The 23,238-nt window shown below is 41.6% G+C and overlaps 1 protein-coding gene and 1 pseudogene across 10 annotated transcripts in view; one reads left to right on the top strand and one right to left on the bottom strand.

The window, feature by feature from the left end:
* Positions 1 to 23,238, bottom strand: part of LOC308625336 (cyclic AMP-dependent transcription factor ATF-7) — a 92,043-nt gene that overhangs the window by 21,981 nt on the left and 46,824 nt on the right. For 6 of the 9 annotated variants that reach the window (XM_081249393.1, XM_081249401.1, XM_081249400.1 and 3 more), the window contains 2 exons: positions 6,113 to 6,209; positions 6 to 124 (listed from right to left, as the gene is read on the bottom strand). In XM_081249393.1, the coding sequence (XP_081105519.1) occupies positions 6 to 124; positions 6,113 to 6,209 (216 nt within the window). The remainder of the gene's footprint in view (positions 1 to 5; positions 125 to 6,112; positions 6,210 to 23,238) is intronic. The other 3 variants (XM_081249397.1, XM_081249398.1, XM_081249396.1) reach the window with 1 other exon arrangement.
* Positions 2,142 to 2,683, top strand: LOC308625139 (potassium voltage-gated channel subfamily E member 3-like; annotated as a pseudogene). Its single transcript has one exon. The product of its transcript is annotated as a potassium voltage-gated channel subfamily E member 3-like (transcript).

The following is a 23,238-nucleotide window of genomic DNA, read 5'->3' as shown; positions in this document are numbered from 1 at the left end:
CTTGCCTTTTTTTCATCCTCATCTGCAGCTTTCTTGAATTCATGTTCAAAGGAGCTAGCTAGCTCATTGAAGAGCCCCACCTCTTCACAGTTCTTCAGGAACCTAGTCGGAGTAGGAGTTTGATCTGTAGATATGAAAAGAAAAGGAACCTCTGTTTTAGTTTTGACCTGAAATTAAAACTTGAGAGCACATAGAGAACACATTTTTATTCTTCTATTTGGAGTGAATCTCTGTGTTCAGGCAAATTTGCTTTAATGGAGCTCTAGTAAGTAAAGACTGGTGTTAGACCACCAGAGGGTGTCTGTGCTGTGCTGCCTCAAGGCCAGCAGAGGGAAGTCAGAACAATGTTTTTGTGTGACTATCTATGTAACCACCTTTCTCCCAGAGGCTGGTTTCAGCTCCCTCACCCCCAAACAAAACAAAACCGCCCACCCAGGTAGAGTCTGTGAAACCTCCAGATAGGAAAATCAAGTACAGTTAAGCTACATTTTCTCTTTACACTTACTCCCTGCTAGGTCTGAAGTGAGTAGGTATACACAGATGGACGTTAAAATTTGATGAGGAGAAGAAACTGAGGATCAGACGGTTGACTCTACTTGCTAAAACTACCAAGTAAGAAATGGTGCCTTGTCTTTCAGTTGTCACTGAGGTAGGGTCTATTACCTTCTGAAGGCATGCCAGGCAAATCTAGGGTCTGGGGAACAAGACAGCAAGATCATGAGCTAGAAAAGGAAACTGCAAACAATAGAGCTCATTTCATAGAGACCTGGGCCTGAGAGCAAATTCGAGAAACCAGGATATTTGGATTTAGATTTGCCACCCAAAATATCCTCTCAGAGGCTGCACAAATCTTTCCTCAGCATAGTGCCTCTGCCCTTGGGAAGAGGAAGTCTCTTGGTAAGCCATGGGAACTTTTTAAGCGACCTGAATTTTAGATTTGAGCTTCTCTCTCCCCACCCAGTTTTTCTAGTTTTTCTCTCTTAGGTCAGTTGAATCTTGTTCCCTGGTCCTAACTCTATTATGATAGTTTTCCTTGACATACTAATCACCTCAGGGATTCATGTCATACTCCAAACCACTAAATTGAATGATAGGGATAGAACAATGTTTAAATGATATTTTAAGGAGTGAAACCTGGGGCTAAAATCACTCCTTCTAGCATGATCAGCTGGGAATAGTCCAGTGGGATTTTCCATGGAAACAACATAATTTTTTTTAATTTAAACAAAACCTCTTCTGAATCAGAAGAGTGTTTGGAAAAATTACCACTACCTCCCAAAATAGTTTTAAAAGGTTCTCTGGCAGCTTTGGTTGGTCAACGATAAAGCCACTTTCCCTCCATCTCTGGGTGAGTGGAGGTAATATTCCCTTATGCTTAGAGAGTACTTCAGTAAGGGCACATAAAAAAGTCACGACTCAAGTGGAACAGGATGGGGCAGCTAAGGGCATGGCTATGGCAGAAGAGGGCCTTTTGGATCTCTGGTCTGAGGCTCATATAAACTTTTCCCATTCATGAACAAACAGCCAAACAGCCAGAAAATGTATAAGAAAACCCTTAGCCTGCTCTGATGATTCCAAAGAAATCAACAGGTGTTTACTGAATACATTCTGTGTTTTGGTGCTATAAGCATACACTTGTGTGTATATTTGGGGGAGGGGGAGAGAGAGGAGTATAGGAATCTGGGCCAAATATAAGAAAAGTATAACCATATTGGCCCAGTATAAGAATCTGGGCCAATATGGTTCTTGCTATAGAGAACTAAGAGTATGTTTTTTAGTTGAGGAAATCAATTTATATATATAGTATCATAGTATACAAAAAAATAGGTGCCATGTACAGTAGAGAATAAAATTGTTATAGAAACTAAAGACAAGTTAATGACAGCAGTTAGGAAAGGTTTCAAGAAGCGGGACTTGAGCTGGGCCTTTAAAGAACAGCTTCAGATGGTAGAGAAGAGAGATTAGGAAGATAAGAGGAATAAGTCAGGTGAAGGCACAGAGAGAGGCAGGGTATGGGCACCGATATATAGATGAGGAGAAAAAGGTATGTCTATGTCAACTTACACCCCATGTTAGGGATGTAAGTTGCATCTAAAGTTGGGTGGGGCGCATAGTGGAGGGGCCCCGCAGGCAGTGCTGAGTGCAGGCTCCGAGCAGAGGGGCTGGCGGAGTGCCTTGGGGTGCAGTGTGGGGCACCTGTGAGCCCAGGGCGAGGTGTCCAATGAACAGATGGTGCCCCCGGGAGCCTTGCCGACTGGCAGGACTACAGAATGGTACCCCTAAATGGAGAGAGATTACAGGGCTGATCAGAGAGGACGAGAAACAAGGAAGGCTTCTGAAGGAGAGCATCCTCCGATTCTTCCCCCACCTGAATCCCTGTTGCTATGAAGACCACCAATGGGACTGAGACCTGGTATGAGAGCCTGCACACTGTGTTGAAGGCTCTAAATGCCACTCTTCACAGCAACTTGCTCTGCCGGCTAGGGTCAGACAACCTGACTGAGGAGAGGCAGGCCAGCCTACCTGGCCGCGTGACAACTCCTACACATACATTCTCTTCATCATGTTCCTATTTGCTGCCACTGTGGGCACCCTCAGCCTGAGATACACCCGCTCCTGCAAAGTGGGTAAGTGCAGTGACCCCTATCATGTATACATCAAGAACCAGGTGTCTATGCTCTGATGCTAAGAGCCCGGGGATGGCAGAAGATCAAGATTCCTGAGGATTATCTTGTGGGGCCCCCAGAACTCAGCTATGTGTTACATCAGGCCTCAGAGTCCTAGTCTGTAAGATCAACAAGAAACGGTGCGAAGGGAGGTCGTTACTGGGGTAGCAGGAGAGGATTTGGCAGAACTAGGCCTTGTGGATAAGGATTTTTTCCAGCAAAGATAGACTTTACAGATAGTGGGAGCCCTCTGAACAAATATAGAAAAGTAGCAGGAACTCCCTGGTGGTCCAGTGGTTAGGACTCTGTGCTCTCACTGCCAAGGGCCTGGGTTCAATCCCTGGTTGGGGAACTGAAATCCCACAAGCCGTGCAGTGTGGCAAAAATATATATATATATATATATATATATATATATATATATATAAAAGTGGCAACAGATGATGACAAATGAGTGTTCTAGTGGCTGGAGTGTTGGGGGCTAGGGGTTAGAGGAAGTTGTAGCAGAGGGAAATGAGACAGGGAAATGCCCTGAGGACACATTTTTCGATGTGTTATCTTCAGTAACCTGAGAAGCAGCAATGATTATCCCATAACACAGACAGGAAATCTAAGTTATATTACTTATTTATATTTTTTCACATTCTATGTTTTTCAGCCCATTTAACATTTGTGATTTTACCCCCTGTGAGGGAAGCAGAGCAAGTGCCATTCTGCCCATTTGGGCCAAAGCAGTGCCATGACTGGAACCCAGGTTCTCTGGTCTCCTTGCCTAGTGCTTTGCAAAACTCTGTGCTACCTAGGAGTGGATCTAGGCCTGAAACTTACATAATTCTGGGGGGGCCCTCCTTAAGAAAAATAATTTTAAAATATCTTATCTTTGCAAGTACTACAAAAACATATCACCATGTTAATACATTGTTAGGGCCCCTACTAAGATCTTAAGGAGGAACCATGTGAGTACAGGGCCCTGACTGTTAAGCCTCATTAGCTCCATGGTTCCCTGTGCCCCTCCAGCCATGTCCCAGTGCCCTTCCCAGCCCCATCTCCAGTCCTGGGGACTTCACTACCTCTAAGGCAGCCTCTAACATTCTGAATGAATTCTGTGAGAAATTTTCTGATATCAAGTTGAAATCTACCTCTAGAAGATTATTATCACACCTAGAAGATTATCATATTAAAAAAGGCAGGTACCTGATTCAGTGGAAGGAGAACCAGCCCTGATTCTACTACCAGTGTAGTGTATAAACTGGCTAGACACTTAAAAATAAATAAATAAAATAAAATAAAGTTGGGTGGACACCATGGGGCTAGGTCATAGAAAGCCTGAAAACCCAAATATAAATAGCCTTAATGTAAGAGAAAACAGGAAGATAATGACAGATTTTGAGCAGAGAAGAATTTCAGGAAGTCTGGCTTTTCGACAGAATGAAAGGTGGATTAGAATGAGAGACGAGTCAAGGAGGCCAGCTAGGAGACTATGGAGGAATTCAAGCACAGTGACAGTGGATGGCAGGAAGAACAGAAAAGAACAGGACAGTCAGAATTTGAAGAAAGAATAAAACAACTCAAGATTTTGATAATACTGCTATCAGTGAATAACAAAGGAGAGGAATTGGTTTAGGGCAGGGGTCCCCAACCCGTAGGCCGTTACTGGTTCGCAGCCTGTTTGGAGCTGGGCCGCACAGCAGGAGGTGAGTGGCAGGTGAGCGAACAAAGCTTCACCTGCTGCTCCCCATCGCTCCCATCACCCCCTGAACCCTACCCCTACCCCCGCACTCCCACCCTGCCCGCGGTCCTAGGAAAAATTGTCTTCTGTGAAACAGGTTCCTGGTGCCAAAAAGGTTGGGGACCACTGGTTTAGGGGACAAGGAGTTCCCTAATTGACAGTCATTGACATGAAGATTTGAATGACAGAAAGACAGGCAAGTAAGTGTTCAATAAGGCGTTGAAATACATGTGAGATAACCAGGTCTTAATTTAGAGATACGAGAATCACTAGACTAGATAGGATAGCTGAAGTGTGCAATGGGGCGGACACTCCAAAACAGAATGCGAAGAATAACAGGAAAACATTTTATCTCCTTGGGATTGTCCTGTATCAATTTCTCTCCCCACTGCTGGAGGGCGGCATAGGCCTTTCCACGCATTTGGAATAACCTCTCCAACTTGATAAGCTTGACCCAAATTTAACTCTTTCATAAACTTCTCCAATCAATTTCACTTAATAATAATTCTCTTAGTATTGATATTGTATTATTCACTTATACTTGACTGCAAATACTAAAAATTTTTTTCATATACACATGCTCTGACAATAAACTTAAGTATGTGTTGCCTACATATATGTTTACGTCCTCTCCACTCTTTCCAAGGACCTCCCCCAGGCTTTCTTAAGGATCATCAATGACAATGTCCCCCACTCGAGTCTTTTTCCAGGAATTACAATCCACAACCTCCAGCAAAGTGCCTGGTGGAAACAGTAGATACTCAACAAATACTTGCTGAATTAATAAGGAACAGGAGATCTGTAGTGCAAGCCCCTTTCTTCATGTACAGAAGTATGGTAGGAGGTCCTCTCTTTCCTTCTCTGTGTCTCAGGCAGCATTTTGGCTAGTAGTACTTAGAGAAATTGTGTCTTATCTGAGTTATTAACTGATATAATACAATAATCACCAACTAAATCCCCCATTGGTTAAACATTGGGGTAAGCTTGTTTTAACTCAGGCTAAATCAGAACCCCTCATGGTATCAAAAGAAAAAGCCCATTTTGGTTTGTCTGTTTGTCTAGCTGAAAATGGCACAACAGAACTGCTGCACGGTTTGAGAGGAGTTGCTGAGAATGCTCCCTTGAGAATGGCATAGGTAAGCAAAACAATATCCAAAAAAACCAGTGAGAGGTTCCAGGTCACCCAAATTGGCCTAGAAAAGTCCCACTGACTAAGTGTCTTGTTTGTCCTCAATGGTGTCTGGGTTCATAAAGGGAAGTTGAATTTACAAACTGACAATCTGCCTACTGGGGGTGGGGGGAAGACAACACTGACACCCAGTGGAAGAGAAGTAGCCAGGCTAGGTCGGCTCTCTCGCTTTCTTTTGTTCACGCCTTCACTGTGGATAGGGAGAAATGTCAAAGGCGCCTTTTGTCTGTAAATCTTCCAAAGTCCTAATAAAAAGAAGGCAAGGAGGGAATAGACTGAAAGAAAGCTAAAACAAAACCTCAACACACCCACCTCAAAAACCACAGAACCCAATCGTATTAAAAACTGAGAGTGGAGGACACAATAGAAACTTGGGAGCTTTTAGTGTTCCTTTTTCCTGATTAAATGCAGATCACATAAGGGCTCTTAATGGGAGAAGGGGAGTACAGCTCCCAGTACATCTGGTCCTTGGTATTAATCTTAACTGTCTGGTGATATCAAGGCACATGGCTTCTGGGGCAGCAAATACCTGCAATGATGACTGAGTCAGTTCGGGCTGGGCCAAATTTCAATGTCATCTCATGCTTGTGTTTATGAACTGCCAGGTGGTCCTCGTTTGTAAATCTCTGAAACGAAACAGAAACAGAGATGTGAAAAAAAAATAATAAGCCATTCAGTGCCTTTTTAAAATGTCCTACCAAATATCCTTCAACAAGGTTGGTCCCTGGAAAGAGGGACTGGAGAAGGAATAGAAAGGGGGAAAAAATGGAAATGATGGAAAAGGAGAGGAGATGGATTAAAAAAGAGAAAACAGGGAAGGAGAAAACGAAGCACTAGAAATCTTGGAGGAGAGGGTAAGGGGAAGACCGTAGCACCAACTGCTCTGTAATATCAGGTCCAAACTAGAGAAATGGACAGATTGTTGGTGAAGTGGGATCCAGGAAGGAGGTTCCAAATGAAAAATACATTAAGGCAAACTCGTAGCAAACAAGGGGAAAATAATTTTTAATAAAAATAATAAAGAAAGGAGAAGGGAAAGGCTGGGTACTAGTTGGTCATCACAAAAATAGGAAATTCAGAATGAAGCTCTCCACAGTGGGGCTGAATTGGACTGTTTATGAGCGGGCTAACAGGGAGATAAATTATGCAGGATTAGGAGAACAATTTAACTTCCTGGCCCCCACAGTGCTGCAGCAGGCGTCTGCCCAGATCTTTGGCTCAGGGTTTTAATGAGCCAGGATGGAGCTGTAGAGGACAGAGGCCCAACGGCCAGCAGTAATGGCACACACCAGCCCCATTGGCCAAATGCTGTCTCCCTTAATCGGGCAGCCCGCCTGGGCTCCATCAGCCATAAAGGGGCCAGTGCAATGTTGTTGGCTATATAATGGTAGAATAAAAATGCAAGCAAAAAATTTTTGTTGGGTAGGGAGAAGCCTGTGGCCAGGATGAGGGAAGGGAAAAAAGAGATGGTACAGAGATTTTACTTATTTAAGAGTTTGGGTGAAAGGACAATGAAAATGTGAGGCTAGGTCTGCCTCAGTTTATGACTAAGTAAGACAGTGTTACTGGACAATAATTTATGCTCCCACCCCTTCTTCAGAAGGGGGAGGTGAAGGGAACAGATGAACAGCAGTAATTCAGAAGAATGATACACTCAAAATTTCCTCTGAGGCTGGCTGGCTAGTTCCTTCATTAAAATATGCCTGCAACACAGTAACAGCTTGGATGCTGCAGTTTTCCACAGCTCTTTCACCAGCCAGGCTCCAAAACATGGTGCTATTTGTCTTTTTGTTTCTTTCTAAAAATAATGATTGGTTAGTCCTCTCTTTTCACTTTCCTCATTAGATAGATACACACTTCCCACCAAAACTATACCTTTAGCCCTCTATCCACAGCTCTTCCTGACTGCAAACCAGACAGGAGTTGGCCCCATCCTAGCACTGTTTAAATTCCTTTATTTTATCTAAAAGTAGCTTTTCCCAAATTTGCTCTGAGCCCTATCATAACTAAAGCCAGCTTAAGACCTAAAATCCTTCCAGGCTAGGCCTATAGGCCTGAAGGGTGAAGGAAAATTTCAATTAAAATATGAAGAATCAAGAAGTAGAACAGTCAAAAAAACACTGCCTTAGTGGTTTCCAATGGATCTAGGACAAAACCGAATAAAGTGTGGGGATATTTAGCCAAGAACTTTAGTTTTCTTTATCGCTGGTGAACCGTAGATATCAACTTTGTCAGTCACAGATTTTTCCTAAGGAAAGAAGGGTGGGGGTGGGAAAGGGGGGGAACAGTCTGTTAACCATGGGTATATTTCTAGGTTAAACAAGTCACCATGGAGGGTCTGCGATTGCTGGGTATTCAGTAAAAGGAAATGAGCAGAACTAGTCTAAAAAGGAGGAAAAACCATCATTTCACAAAGATAGGAAGAGTAGTGGATTAGACGGGTATACGTTTTCAAAATGTAATGGTAATAACAATCTTTTTTCAAAAATACGTTTATAGGTAACTTCAAGGAAATTTCCTGTAGGTAGCTTTAAAAAATTGGCACAATGTTCCAGAATACAGAAGAATGACTTTCAAGCAAAAAAGTCCTTTTCTACTATTGGAAATATAGCTTATCCAAAACTGCTTGGAGGAAGATTTTATTTTAGAATTAATTTAATTTAATTTATTTATTCATTTTTGTTGGCTGCGTTGGGTCTTTGTTGCTGCGTGTGGGCTTTCTCTCTAGTTGCGCGAGCGGGGGCTACTCTGTTGCGGTGCGCGGGCTTCTCATTGCAGTGGCTTCTCTTGTTGTGGAGCACAGGCTCTAGGAGCACGGGCTTCAGTAGTTGTGGCACGCCGGCTCAGTAGTTGTGGCGCACAGGCTTAGTTGCTCCACGGACATGTGGGATCTTCCCTGACCAGGGCTCGAACCCGTGTTCCCTGCACTGGCAGGTGAATACTTAACCACTGCGCCACCAAGGAAGTCCCTTGGAGAAAGATTTTAAACCTCCAAGTTTCGCTCTCGTTAGGATTGTTTAATATTTTATTTTAATTTAATTTTTTTTTTCGGTATGCAGGCCTCTCACTGTCGTGGCCTCTCCCGTTGCGGAGCCCAGGTTCTGGACACGCAGGCTCAGCGGCCATGGCTCACGGGCCCAGCCACTCCGCGGCATGTGGGATCTTCCCGGACCGGGACACAAACCTGTGTCCCCTGCATCGGCAGGCAGACTCTCAACCACTGCGCCACCAGGGAAGCCCAGGATTGTTTAATATTTTAAAAGGCAACTCTGCTTCTTGTTACAACTTCTCTGCACAGTCCTGACTTGTTTGTCCTCTAGTTCTTGTTCCTCTCTGCTGCACACCCCCCACTTCCTTCCACACCACCCTATTCCCCTTTGAGCTCTTTATTTTTTCCAAATCAAAAGCTGGGATATGAAGAGGACTGAAGGTGGCTGAAGGGATCTCCCACCTATCAGCATCTCAGAGGGTTTTGATAACTGTGAACGTGGGTAGAAAAAAAAAATCACGTCTTTATTTTCACTAAACTCTAACTGAAATTTAGCATTTCTAATTCATAATAGAAATTGCACATATTTTCATATCACATTACAGTTATTATAGATATCTCAAAATAGCCTTTATACTCATCACTACTTCAAAATTATGATAGTCACTAGACCTACCACTAGAACTTATAGACAGCATTATGCTTAAAAAAAGCATGTTACATTATCAAATATTTTAAAAACATTTTTAATAACTATATATCAAAATAATTGCTTCCTTTGTAATCCTATGTCTTTTATTTTATTGATTTAAAAATATTATTCTGAGAAGGGGTTCATAGGCTTCACCAAACTGCCAGTGGGGGTTGTGACACCACAAAAGTTAAGAATCCCTCCTGACTAAATCAGGTAGTATGCTTCAGAGGATGAGCCAAAAGGGCAGAATTTTAAGAAGCAGGGCACTGGCCTGGTTCTGGCTCCGGTCATCTCTCCCTGCTATTTCTAACACAATTCTTGTACGCCCAGAGTAGGAGGGAGAGAATAAAAGTTTACTGAAGTTTGTTTGTTTTTTTTTTTAAATCAAAGTGAATGTCACTCTGGCTATGATTTTCATTGTTCCTTATATTCTCTCCCGTTTATTAAGAGTTAACTCAAGAATTCTCTGGATCAATCTTGAACCACATGCTTAGGAAACCATCCCTCTAAAAGCAATTTCTCAATTAAAACATCTAAAATTATTAAGTGATAAAAATTTGACCTTATTAAAAAATAGATTAGGGGCTCCCAAAAGGATTTCCTTTTTGAATTATTGCCCATTTAAAAATCTAGCTCTCCCATTTGTTAATACCCTTGGTGGGTCTTCCTTTGTTCTTTGCTCTTACCTATGACTAAGGTTTTGGCAAAGAGCCACTCAATTTAGGGAACATTCACTCTGGTTGTAGGGTAAATAATGATAATTATCAATAAATGTGTAGATATTCACCATCTCCAAGAAAACTGAGGGCTGATATTATTCAAAATGGGGGCTAAAGAATTTGAGTTACAGTGGATCAGGAAGGCATTTTATATGCCTTGGGAGAAGATTTGAATAGCAACACAATAAAGTTTAGAGTCTTATTTGCTCAAGTAAGTGAATCAGGACAGCTTCTTGGCATAAATGGGAGAGGGAAAGTATTATGTGCTAATTTGCACGCTATCTATAGACCAAGATGATTTAGATTTGCCCTATCCAATACGGTAGCCACTAGCCACATGCGGCTACTGAGCACTTGAAATGTGGCTAGTCTAAATTGAGATGTACTGTACTAAGTCAAAGACTTAGTACAAAAAAAGAAAAAGAGAATGTAAAATATCTCATTAATTTTATTTTGATTATATGTTGAAATGATAATATTTTGAATATACTGGGTTAAATAAAATATATTATTAGAATTAATGTCACTTGTTTATTTTTGATTTTTAATGTTGCTACTAAAAATTTTAAAATTAGATATGTAGCTTGCATTTTGTGATTTGCAATATATTTCTTCTGGACAGCTCCGACCTAGATAACATGCTCGAAGATCTAATGGGAATTTTAATCATGTGCCAAACTTGATTCTTTTTTTTTTTTTTTTTTGGCCGTGCCCATGTGGCTTGTGGGATCTTAGTTCCCCAACCAGGGATTGAACCCAGGCCTTCAGCAGTGAAAGTGTGGAGTCCTAACCACTGGATCGCCAGGGAATTCCCCAAACTTGATTTTTTCCCCACAAACACATTTTTTCTAAATACAGTTTATACTATATGGCAGTGGTTCTCAACAAGGGGCAACTCTGCCCCCGACATTTGTCAATGTTTGGAGAAAGATTTGCTTGTCACAACCTGGGGGATGTTACTGAACTCTAGAGGGTTGAGGCCTGGGATGCTGATATATATCCTATAATGCACTGGCCAGCTCTCCAAAACAAAAAATTATCTGACCCAAAATGTCATTTGTGTCTCTGCTGAGAAACCCTGCTACAAGATAACAGGGAAAGAAAGAAACAAACAATCCAAAAAAAGGGCTGTTTTTTAGTTTCTCTTGCCAAACTGCCAACACATGTTTTTGGATCTGAAACTTGGAAGGAAAAAAACACAGGCAGAAAACTCCCAACCTCATTTCATAAAATGGCTGATGTACTACTGATCTGCAAATACTTAGGACAGGGAAATTAGGAAGATGGAGACAGAAGGTACTGTAATTGGGAGAAAAGACTAAATGGAATTCTCATGCACTGCCTTGTTAGTAGCAAGGAGATAACAGAAAAAGCAAATCAAAAAAATTTTGGCTATTTCTGAATTTTACTCCCCAATGGAGGAAAAAAAAATCAAGAAAGGAAATTTTCTTAGCTTAAGAAATGTTAAGAAGCATAAAATGGAATATCAGGACTATGAGGAAGTCAATCTGAAAAGTGGTATTAGTATTAGGATGGGCAGTGAAAGTACAGTTTTGATAAAAAGTTTCCATTTCTTGGAAGTTTCATTCTCACCCATCCTCCTGTGATGAGAAACTGGAACCCGGGGACTTCCCTGGTGGTGCAGTGGTTAAGAGTCCGCCTGCCAATGCAGGGGACACAGGTTCGATCCTTGGTCAGGGAAGATCCCACATGCCGCAGAGCAACTAAGCCTGTGTGCCACAACTACTGAGCCTGTGCTCTAGAGCCCGCAAGTTGCAACTACTGAGCCGGTGCCCCACAACTACTGAAGTCCACGTGCCTAGAGCCCGTGCTCACAACAAGAGATGCCACCGCAATGAGAAGCACACACGCCGCAATGAAGAGTAGCCCCCGCTCGCCACAACCAGAGAGAAAAGTCTGCGTGCAGCAATGAAGACCCAACGCAGCCAAAATAAATAAATAAATAATAAATTAATTAATTAAAAAAAGAAAAGAAACTGGAATCCTACCTACTAGCAAACTGACAAAATAAGCAGAGCTAAGTAAAAAGTTAGGAATGGCTTGAAGAACAAGCATGGTGTGAACTGGAAATCAGGAATACATGCCAATGAATGAAGCCTTAAATTTTTTTAAAATTTATTAAATTTATTTATTTTTGGCTGCGTTGGGTCTTCGTTGCTGTGCACAGGCTTTCTCTAGTTGTGGCAAGCGGGGGCTACTCTTCGTGCAGCGTGCGGGCTTCTCTCACTGTGGTGGCTTCTCTTGTTGCGGAGCACAGGCTCTAGGCGTGCGGGCTTCAGTAGTTGTGGCACGAGGGCTCAGTAGTTGTGGCTCATGGGCTCTAGAGTGCAGGCTCAGTAGTTGTGCTGCACAGGCTTAGTTGCTCTGCGGCATGTGTGATCTTCCCAGACCAGGGCTCGAATCCGTGTCCCTTGCATTGGCAGGTGGATTCTTAACCACTGCACCACCAGGGAAGTCCCTGAAGCCTTAAAGTTTTTAATTTTTAAAAAGTTGATGTATAATGTATACAAACTGTAAAAAATCTCAAGTGTACAGCTCAATGAATTTTTATATAAGTACATGTTGGTGTAATTACAACCTAGATCGAGAGATGAAACATTTCGGGCACCCTAGAAGGCCCCCTCATACTCCACTTTTCTTAAGCTTTTAAATGAAATAATTATATAAAACACTTAGTACCTGGCATACAGCATGTATTCAGTTAGTTCTCTCCTCTTTCCCTTTTTAAAACTCAAGGCAGACCGGTATTGTAGTAAAAATTAGTTTTTCTTTGTAGAATAATTCTAAATAAGTCCGTGCTTAGAGTTCTTTTCCTAATCCCGTTAAGACTAGTCTCCCAGAAGCTTTCTGAAGCAGCAACACTAAACAGAATTGAAGAGAAGGCTCAGGGCAAATGAGAGCTCAGGCCAAACTAAAGCTAAATGTTTGTCTATTGACTCTGAGCCAAGCACAAGCATATGGGCATCAGAAATGTAGTAGTTTCAAGTAAATCCTTGGTAAAGTTTTGTGACTAATGAAATTTCTGTGCAGTATGCACTCAACCCCTAGCCAAATTCATTCCTAAAATGTTGTTTTTGGCCACCACAGCTCCAGTTTCCATGTGGATTTGTCTCACATTTAAAAATGCTCTTATATCCTGACCTATGATTAATTCACGTCCCTTTCCTTGTTTTAGAAGAGTAAGCCGGGGGAAGGAGACAAATCAGAACTCTTTAGTTATTAGGAAATGAGCCCTGAATGCCTAAACTATCAGGCAACTGAGTTTATATTTATGATAGTCTGAAAGTCACTTACACTGAAACCTAACTACTCTCTTCTCCAAAGTTTGTGGGTTTGGCAGCGCTTCATGGACAGAAGAGCTTTCTTTTATTACAGTATCTACACTTGGGCATATTCTGATGAAAGAAAATAGTTTGAAAAAGCGGGAGAAAACTGAGAACTATAGGTAGAAAGCTATAGAATATAGTGATATTGGTGCTGAGTAGGGTGGCAAGAATAGCTGACCTTTCTTTGAACACTATTTAATCACTTCAGCTGATCACATATCCTGAATGAAGAAACTGGGAGATCAGCAACAGTCTTAATAAGGCTTCTCACCCTCACTGCAGAGCTTCTATTCCCAATGCATCATTTATATTTGGGAAAGTGGGGAAAGGGAGAAGGGAAGGGACTAAATACACACACCTCAATCCAACATAACTTTCATTTGTACCTTAGTCAATCTTAGGCTCCTGCTTTCTACTTCAAGATGCTGCTGTTTATGAAATGAGTCACACATCCTGCTTTGAATGCTTCATGGCTCTTGAATGAATCATTTCAAAGTACAGGATTGTTCAACAAATAAATACAACCACAGCAGCAGCAGCTCATAGGCTGCATGTGTGAGCAAGGTAATTTACAGAGGAAAAATAAGAACAGGAAACTTCTTCTCAAAATATTCCAAGAGAAAATGTTGTCAGGGGAATGAAGGAGTATAAACTAAAGGGAGGGGGAAAAACCCACCAAATTGTACCTAAGGTAAATTTCTTTGTCTGTGGATTGAGGAATTTTCTGCTTGGGGAAGGCTGTTTGAGTGTCTTAGAAGATTCTGGCAGCTGACTAAATTAGTCCATTGTAAAAAGAAGGAATTTTGAGAAGAGAGACATTATTTGATAGTTGGTCTAGCAGAGAAGCCATCTGATAGAATATATGCCCCTCAAGGGCAAGAATTCTCATATGTTTGCTCGTGGAAGTATTCCAAGCACTTATAACAGTACCTGCTGCACATAGTGGATGCTTAATAAACATTTGTTGAATAAATGCCAACTAGCAATATCTCATTAAAGGGCTACAAAGCATCCCCAACTTATAAAACTCTTATCCATGTGTACAATGGTAGGAGTATTTTCATCATCAACATTCAAAAGGAGAATTGATATTGTAAACACCAGCTCTTTCCTATGGAACTAAAGGCTGGGCCCAGTGAGGACCAAGAATACCCTAATGGGAGGAGATTAGAATAAGAAACAAGTAGAATTTCAAAAATTAAGACAACAGGAAAAGGGTAAAATGGCAGCAAAGGGGATTTAGATCATTGGGAAGAATTTCTTGACTCGGAGGGTGAAGGGGCTGAAATCAAAATCTCCCAAAGGAGATTTTAAAGGAATGTAAAATCTATTAGTTTTCTGGTCCTCTTGTATTTTTTGTAAATGATTTTTTTAAAGTAATTTAATATTTTATTTATTTATTTTTGGCTGCCTTGGGTCTTCGTTGCTGCGTGTGGGCCTTCTCTAGTTGTGGTGAGCGGGGGCTACTCTTCATGAGGTGTGCGGGCTTCTCATTGCAGTGGCTTCTCCTGTTGCAGAGCACGGGCTCTAGGCATGTGGGCTTCAGTAGTTGCAGCACACAAGCTCAGTAGTTGTGGCTTGTGGACTCTAGAGTGCTGGCTCAGAAGTTGTGGTGCATGGACTTAGTTGCTCCGCGGCATGTGGGATCTTCCCAGACGAGGGCTTGAACCCGTGTCCCTTGCACTGGCAGGTGGATTCTTAGCCACTGCGCCACCAGGGAAGTCCATGGTCCCCTTGTATTTTTATAACTTTATTTTCTCCTATTCTTCCACTAACACTTTCTATCCAAGTCAGTCTCTACTGATCTGCAAAATCCACCTGTTTTCAATTTTGTGCCTCCACACAATCGCCCTATTCTCAGACATGCCTTCCTCTCTCCCCTCAGTTTATCCAAATACTACAACTTTCCAAGGCCCAGCTAAAATCCACTTGCTTTTTGAAAGCTTCTCTAATCTTCAGTAGTCTATCTTTCCTGAACTTGTATGGTACTCTAAACAATCTGCACCATATAATTTAGAATTCTAGTCTACATGGTATCACAGTTTTATCCTTTAAACTATAAACTACCAGAGGGTTAAAAATGTATCCTACACTTACTCCTTTTTTGTTTTTTTTTGGCCATGACACGTGGCTTTGGAATCTTAGTTCCCCAACCAGGGATTGAATCCGGCCCCGGCAGTAATACTGCCGAGTCCTAACCACTGGACCACCAAGGAGTTCCCCTACACTTATTCCTTACCTTCCCCACCAACCCCATGTTGGAGCTTAACCCCGTGGAGAGCACACAATAGGCACTCAATAAATTCCTTTTTTTTTTTTTTGGTACGCGGGCCTCTCACTGCTGTGGCCTCTCCCGCGGCAGAGCACAGGCTCCGGACACGCAGGCCCAGCGGCCATGGCCCACGGGCCCAGCCGCTCCACGGCACGTGGGATCCTCCCGGACCGGGGCACGAACCCACGTCGCCTGCATCAGCAGGCGGACTCTCAACCGCTGCACCACCACGGAAGCCCAATAAATTCCTTTTTAAGTGATTAGGTCAAGTTTTATATAGTGGTATGAGAAAAACTGTTGAAAAGCTTTATCACCTTTAGATTCTAAGACCTTTAACAGGGCACACTTTCAGAATGATCTGATCCCTTTCCATCTCCATTTCCAAAGTATATTTCATCATGCAAATAAGTGAGAATCAGTGTATCCTTCCCACTGTTTTGTTAGACACCAGATTCCCTTTATTACAGAAAGGCACTTAGGACACTTTCAGTACACTGGAGTTATATTGCTGTTGTATGAAAGGACACTGGTGCTATGTCTTGTGGGTCAATTTACTTTCTTTGGGTATCTGAGTCCATTACTGAACTTTATTACCAACTAAAATGCTCTGTGCAAAAAATGTCAATTCATCAACAGCAACCTTTTCCTTCTTCACTCCCCAAACCACTAGTGGTAATTTTAACCACATCCTTTTAAGCATTTTCTTTTAAGATCTCAATTACTTGAATTTTATTGGGCAGAATATCAGCATCCCACAGGAGTCAAGCCATGTCAAGAACTGGATTCCTTTGTTTACAAAGTTTACCCTGGAGAATCTGACAAGAGGAAAAGGTATATAACAATCAAATCAACAAACCAGTTGGGGGTTGGGGAGTGGAAAAATGATATTCAAACCCACAGTCAACACTGAATTGCTGGATCTTCACTGTTAGGATCTGGGATTAACATTAATGCATTATTCCATAACATACAGACCAATAATGCAACTACTCCTCTAAGTAGCAGAAGTTTTAAACACTCAGCCACACCCGATCACTCATTTTATTTTCGTTCCTGTTCCCTCCTCCTGTTTATGACAAATGTGAAAAATCATGAGCCCCATGGGTGGTATCTTTTGCCTAATAAATCACAGCAGAAAGGAAACAAGCTCCAAAGGTCATACAGGCCAACTCCAACCAGGGATTGGGCAGTGTAGAAAAGAGGGTGGCAAATATAATTTCTTGTCAGTTTAACTGAGGAAAATTAGGTATTTTAGTTTTATTTTATTTATGAATCTTGTTTATTATGGGATTGAGAAATATAATTTTACTGCAGGTTTCAATGTACTTAGAAAGTCCTGGTCATCTCAACTTCCATGGGATTCCCCAGTATCACAGGAAAGCAGTAAGTATAAATCTTTTCTCCTCCTCCTCTCTTTTTATTTTTTTATTGTGGTAAAATACACATAACATAAAATTTACCATATAAACCATTTTAAGTATACAGTTCAGTGGTATTAAATACATTCATATTGTTGGCAACCATCACCACCATCCATCCCCCATAACTCTTTCTTTTTTTCTTTTTGGCTGTGTTGGGTCTTCATTGCTACGTGCGGGCTTTCTCTAGTTGCGGCAAGCGGGGGCTACTCTTTGTTGTGGTGTGTGGACTTCTCACTGCAGTGGCTTCTCTTGTTGTGGAGCATGGGCTCTAGGTGCGTGGGCTTCAGTAGCTGTGGCACGTGGGCTCAGTAGTTGTGGCCTGCAGGCTCTAAAGCGTAGGCTCAGTAGCTGTGGCACACACGCTTAGCTGCTCCGCGGCATATGGAATCTTGCCGGACCAGGGCTCGAACCCATGTCCCCTGCACTGTCAGACAGATTCTCAACCACTGCACCACCAGGGAAGTCTCCAACTCTATTTTGTAGAACTGAAACTCTATACCCATTAAACAATAACTCCCCATTCTCCCCTTCCCCCATTCCCTGGCACCACCATTATACTTTCTGTCCTTATGATTCTGACTACTCTAAGCACCTCATACGAATGAAATCATACAATATTTGTCTTTTTGTGACTTATTTCACTTAGCACATCTTCAAGGTTCCTCCACGTTGTAGCACATTGCAGAATTTCCTTCTTTTTAAGGCTGCATGATAGCCCACTGTATGTATATTCCACATTTTTTTGTTCATTTATCAGTAGATGGACACTTGGGTTGCTTTTGCATTTTAGATATTGTGAATAATGCTATGAATACAGTTGTACAAATATCTCTGCTTTCAGTTCTTTTGGGTATATACCCAGAAGTGGAATTGCTGGATCATACAGTAACCCTATTTTTAATTTTTTGAGGAACTGTCATACTGTTTTCCTCATTGGCTGTACCATCTTACATTCCCACCAACAGGGCAGAAGAGTTCCAATTTCTCCATATTCTTGCCAACACTAGTTATTATCTGTTTTTTTTTTTAAGTAACCATTCTAATGGGTGTGAAGTAGTATATAATTGTAGTTCTGATTTGCATTTCCCTAATGATGAGTGATATTGAGCATTTTTTCATGTGCTGGTTGGCTACTTGTATATCTTCTTTGGAGAAATGTCTATTCAAAGTTCTCGCCTATTTTTTTAAATTAATTAATTATTTATTTATTTTTGGCTGTGTTGGGTCTGCGTTGCTGTGCATGAGCTTTCTTTAGTTGCATCGAGCAGGGGTTACTCTTCATTGCAGTGTGCAGGCTTCTCATTGCAGTGGCTTCTCTTGTAGAGCATGGGCTCTAGGCACGTGGGCTTCAGAGTTGTGGCATGTGGGCTCACAAGTTGTGGCTCGTAGGCTCTAGAATGCAGGCTCAGTTGTTGTGGCGCACAGGCTTAGTTGCTCCACGGCATGTGGGATCTTGCCGGACCAGGGCTCGAACCTATGTCCGCTGCATTGGCAGGCGGATTCTTAACCACTGCGCCACCTGGGAAGTCCCTCGCCTATTTTTTTATCAGGTTGTTTTTTTGTTGTTGCTGAGTTTTAGAAATTCTCTATACATTCTGGGTATTAATCCCTTATCCAATATATGACTTGCAAACATTTTCTCCCATTCTGTAGGTTGCCTTTTTACTCTGTGGACATTGTCTTTAAATGTACAAAAATGTTTTAATTTTAATAAAATCCAACCTATTTTTTCTCTTTGTTTTTTTTGTTTTTTTGCGGTATGCGGGCCTTTCACTGTCGTGGCCTCTCCTGTTGTGGAGCACAGGCTCCGGACGCGCAGGCTCAGCAGCCATGGCTCACGGGCCCAGCCGCTCCGCGGCATGTGGGATCTTCCCGGATCGGGGCACGAACCCGTGTCCCCTGCATCGGCAGGTGGACTCTCAACCACTGTGCCACCAGGGAAGCCCCTATTTTTTCTCTTACTTGCTCCTCTGGTGTCATATCCAAGAAATCACTGTCAAATCCAATATCATGAAGCTTTTGTCCTATTTTTCTTCTAAGAGTCTTCTTTTTCTTCTAAGAGTCTTCTATGAGTCTTATACATAGTTGTTACATCTTCTTACTGCACTGAAACTTTTATTAATATATAATGTCCTTCTTTGTCTCTTGTAACCTATTTTGATCTAAAATCTATTTATTCTGGTATTATTAGAGCCACCACTGTGTTCTTTTGGATACTATTTGCATGGAGCATCTTTTTTCATCCATTCACTTTTTTTTTTTTTTTTTGCGGTACATGGGCCTCTCACTGTTGTGGCCTCTCCCATTGCGGAGCACAGGCTCCGGATGTGCAGGCTCAGCAGCCATGGCTCACGGGCCTAGCCACTCTGTGGCACGTGTGATCTTCCAGGACCAGGGCACGAACCCATGTCCCCTGCTTCGGCAGACGGACTCTCAACCACTGCACCACCAGGGAAGCCCCATCCATTCACTTTTAAAATATATTTATTTATTTATTTATTTATTGGCTGCACTGGGTCTTAGTTGCAGCACGTGGGATCTTTGTCGCGGCACACGGACTTCTTAGTTGCGGCATGTGAACTCTTAGTTGTGGACTTCTTAGTTGTGGCATGAGAACTCAGTTGTGGCATGCATGCAGCATCTAGTTCCCTGACCAGGGATTGAACCTGGGCCCCCTGCATTGGGAGCACAAAGTCTTACCCACTGGACCACGAGGGAAGTTCCCATCCATTCACTTTCAACCTGTTTGTGTCTTTGGGTCTCAAGTAAGTCTCTTGTAGACAGCATACAGTTGGATCATATAGGGTTTTTTGTTTTGTTTTGTTTTTATTAAAGTGTAGTTGATTTACAATATTGCATTAGTTTCTGGTGTACAGCAAAGTGATTCAGTTATACATATTTTTTCACATTATTTTCAATGATAGGTTATTACAAGATATTGAATATTGTTTCCTGTGTTATACAGTAAATCCTTATTGCTTATCTATTTTATATACAGTAGTGTGTATCTGTTAATCCCATACTCCTAATTTATCCCCCATTTCCTTTGGTAACCATAAGTTTGTTTTCTAGGTCTGTGAGTCTGTTTCTATTTTATAAAGATTCATTTGCATTATTTTTTAGATTCCACATATAAGTGATATCATATAATATTTGTCTTTCTCTGTCTGGCTTATTTCACTTGGCATGATGTTCTCTAGGTTCATCCATGTTGCTGCAAATGGCAATACTGCATTCTTTTTTGGATCATGTGTTTTTATCCATTCTGTCAATCTCTGTCTTTTGAGTGGAGAGTTTAATCCATTTACATTTGAAGTAATTACTAATAAGGAGGAACTTACTTCTGTCATTGTGCTATTTGTCTTCCATATGTCTTATAGCTTTGTTGCCCCTCATTTCTTGCATTACTGTCTTCTTTTGTGTTGATTTTTTGTAGTGAAAAGTCTAAAGTTCTTTCTCATTTCCTTTTGTGTATATTCTACAACTATTCTTTGTGATTACCATGGGGATTACAGTTAATATACTAAAGTTTTAATACGCTAATTTGAATTTATACCAGCTTAACTTCAGTAACATACCAAAACTCCGCTCCTTTACAGTTCTCTGCCTACCCCTTTCAGTTGCTGATGTCACAAAATTACAACTTTATACATTGCGGACCCCAAAACATAAATAATTTTTTTAAATGCATTAATCTCTTAAATTACATGAAAAACAATATTTGAAGTGATAAACCAAAGTTACAGTAATACTAGCTTTTACAATATAAATTTTTTTCCTTAAATGTATTACTGTCTTAAATCATGTAGGAAACAAAAAGTACAATTACAAGTCATTCATTCTTAAGAGTAATAATATTAGCTTTATAATTGCCCATGTATTTACTTTTGAGATTCTTATTTTTCCCCACAGCTTTGAGTTACTGTCTAGTATACTTTCATTTCACTTTTTAAGACTCCCTCAAGCATTTCTTGCAGGGCACGTCTAGCAGTCACGAACTCCCTCAGCTTTTACCTCTCTGGGAATGTCTTAATTTCTCTCTCACTTTTGAAGGGCAGTTTTGCTGGATATAGGATTCTTGGTTGTCAGTTTTTTTCTTTTAGCACTTTGTATATGTTTGGTCAACTGTTTTCTGGCCTCCAAAGTTTCTGATCAGAAGTCTACTTATAATCTTATTGATGATTCCTTGTATGTGATGATTCACTTCTCTCTTGCTGCTCTCAAGATTCTTTCTTTGCTTTTGGCCTTTGAAAGTTTGTTACAATGTGTTTTGGTGTGGGTCTCTGAGTTCTTCTTCCTTGGAGTTTGAGAGGTTTTTTTTAAAATTTGTTTTTTAAGTCTTTATTGAATTTGTTACAATATTGCTTCCGTTTTATGTTTTGGTTTTTTGGCCCTGGGGCATGTGGGATCTTAGCTCCCCGACCAGGGATCAAACCTGCACCCTCTGCATTGGAAGGCAAAGTCTTAATCACTGGACCGCCAGGGAAGGCTCCAGGAGTATGAGCTTTTTGGATGTTTATAGGTACGTCTTTCACCAAATTTGGGAATTGTTCAGACATTATTTCCTCAATTTTTCTCTCTGCCCCTTCTTCTTTCTTTCTCTATTCCCTCCCTCCCTCTACTTCTGGAACTCCCACAATGCATATATTTGTCTGCCTGATGGTATCCCACAGGTCCCTTAGGCTTTGCTTGCTTCTTGTAAGTATTCACTTTCTGTTCTTCACACTTGATAATTTCCAAATGCCTATTTTCTTTTCTTTTTTTTTTTTTGGCCTCACTGCACGGCTTGCGGGGTCTTACTTCCCCAACCAGGGATCAAACCCGGGCCCTGGCAGTGAAAGGATTGAGTCCTAACCACTGGACTGCCAGGGAATTCCCCAAACTCCTATTTTCGAGTTCACTGATTCTTTCTTCTGCCTGCTCAAATCTGCCTTTGAATCCCTCTAGTGAATTTTTCATTTCAGTAACTGAATTTTCAGCCCCAGAATTTCTTTTTAGGTTTTCTATCTCTTTATTGATATTTATGTTTTGTTCATACATTGTTTTCTTGACTTTCTCTACATCTTCCTTTAGTTCTTTGAGATTTAAGACAGGTGTTTTTAAGTATTTGTCTAGCAAATCTGCCATGAGGTCTTTCTCAGGGACAGTTTATATATATATATATATATATATATTATTTTGCGGTACGTGGGCCTCCTCTCCCATTGTGGAACACAGGCTCCAGAGGCGCAGGCTCAGTGGCCATGGCTCACGGGCCCAGCTGCTCCACGGCATGTGGGACCTTCCTGGACCGGGGCACGAACCCATGTCCCCTGCATCAGCAGGCGGACTCTCAACCACTGCACCACCAGGGAAGCCCGATTTTTTTTTTATCCTTTGAATGGGCCATACTTTGCTGTTGCTTTGTACGCCTTGTGGTTTTTTGTTGAACACCAGTCATTTCAATCTAATAAAACAGCAACTCTGGAAATCAGATTCTTTCCCCCTTCTGCAGAATTTGCTAATTTTTGATATTGTTTTTGTTTTTATGATTGTTGTAGGGTGTCTCTGTGCCAAGGATCAGCATGAGGGGTAAATTTAATGTCTTCTCAGGTCTTTTCTGACACTTTCCCTAGGCATGCACAGTCACTTCCTAACTTTCCCCATATATGTGGCTGTTTTTGAATGTCCTAGACTTTAATGTCTGGCTTCCAAAAGGGGAAAAAAAGTGAAAAATGAAGGGGGGAAAAGGGCACAGGCCCTTTAAATCCCCTAGAAGTCACTTCAGCCAGAGAGGGAGGGGCTTGTAACAATGTGAAGAGGTTCAACAAAATGGCTACCTGTCTATACCTCTGTGATCAGAAGCAACAATCAGCACCCAGAGCATAGATCTCTGCTACTTAGAGGAAAGGACCTTTTTGACCATCCTAGCTCCCCCGAATGCTGTGTGCAAACTGCTCTAGGAACACGTGCACAGATGCCTGGCACTGGCTGAGGGTGGGGGGATGGGTAGCTGCTACTGTGCTGAGTTGAAATTGACTGAAATGAACCACAATTTACCCTCCAATTCTTCCCCTAGAAGTTGCAAGCCTTCAACAGACTCCAAATTTCCAAAACAGTTACATCAGACAGATTCTGCCAGTGCAATTGTTGTCTATGTGGGGAAACAGATTCTTGATCCTTTCTACTCTGCCACCTTCCCAGAATCCCTCTCTCTCTCTTTTTGTTTTGATT

The sequence above is a fragment of the Mesoplodon bidens genome, assembly GCF_964165515.1.
Source record: "Mesoplodon bidens genome assembly, chromosome: 11".
Taxonomy (NCBI): Eukaryota; Metazoa; Chordata; class Mammalia; order Artiodactyla; family Ziphiidae; genus Mesoplodon; species Mesoplodon bidens.
Note: the sequence above shows the minus strand (reverse complement) of the source record. Positions and strands in the feature narration are given on the sequence as shown.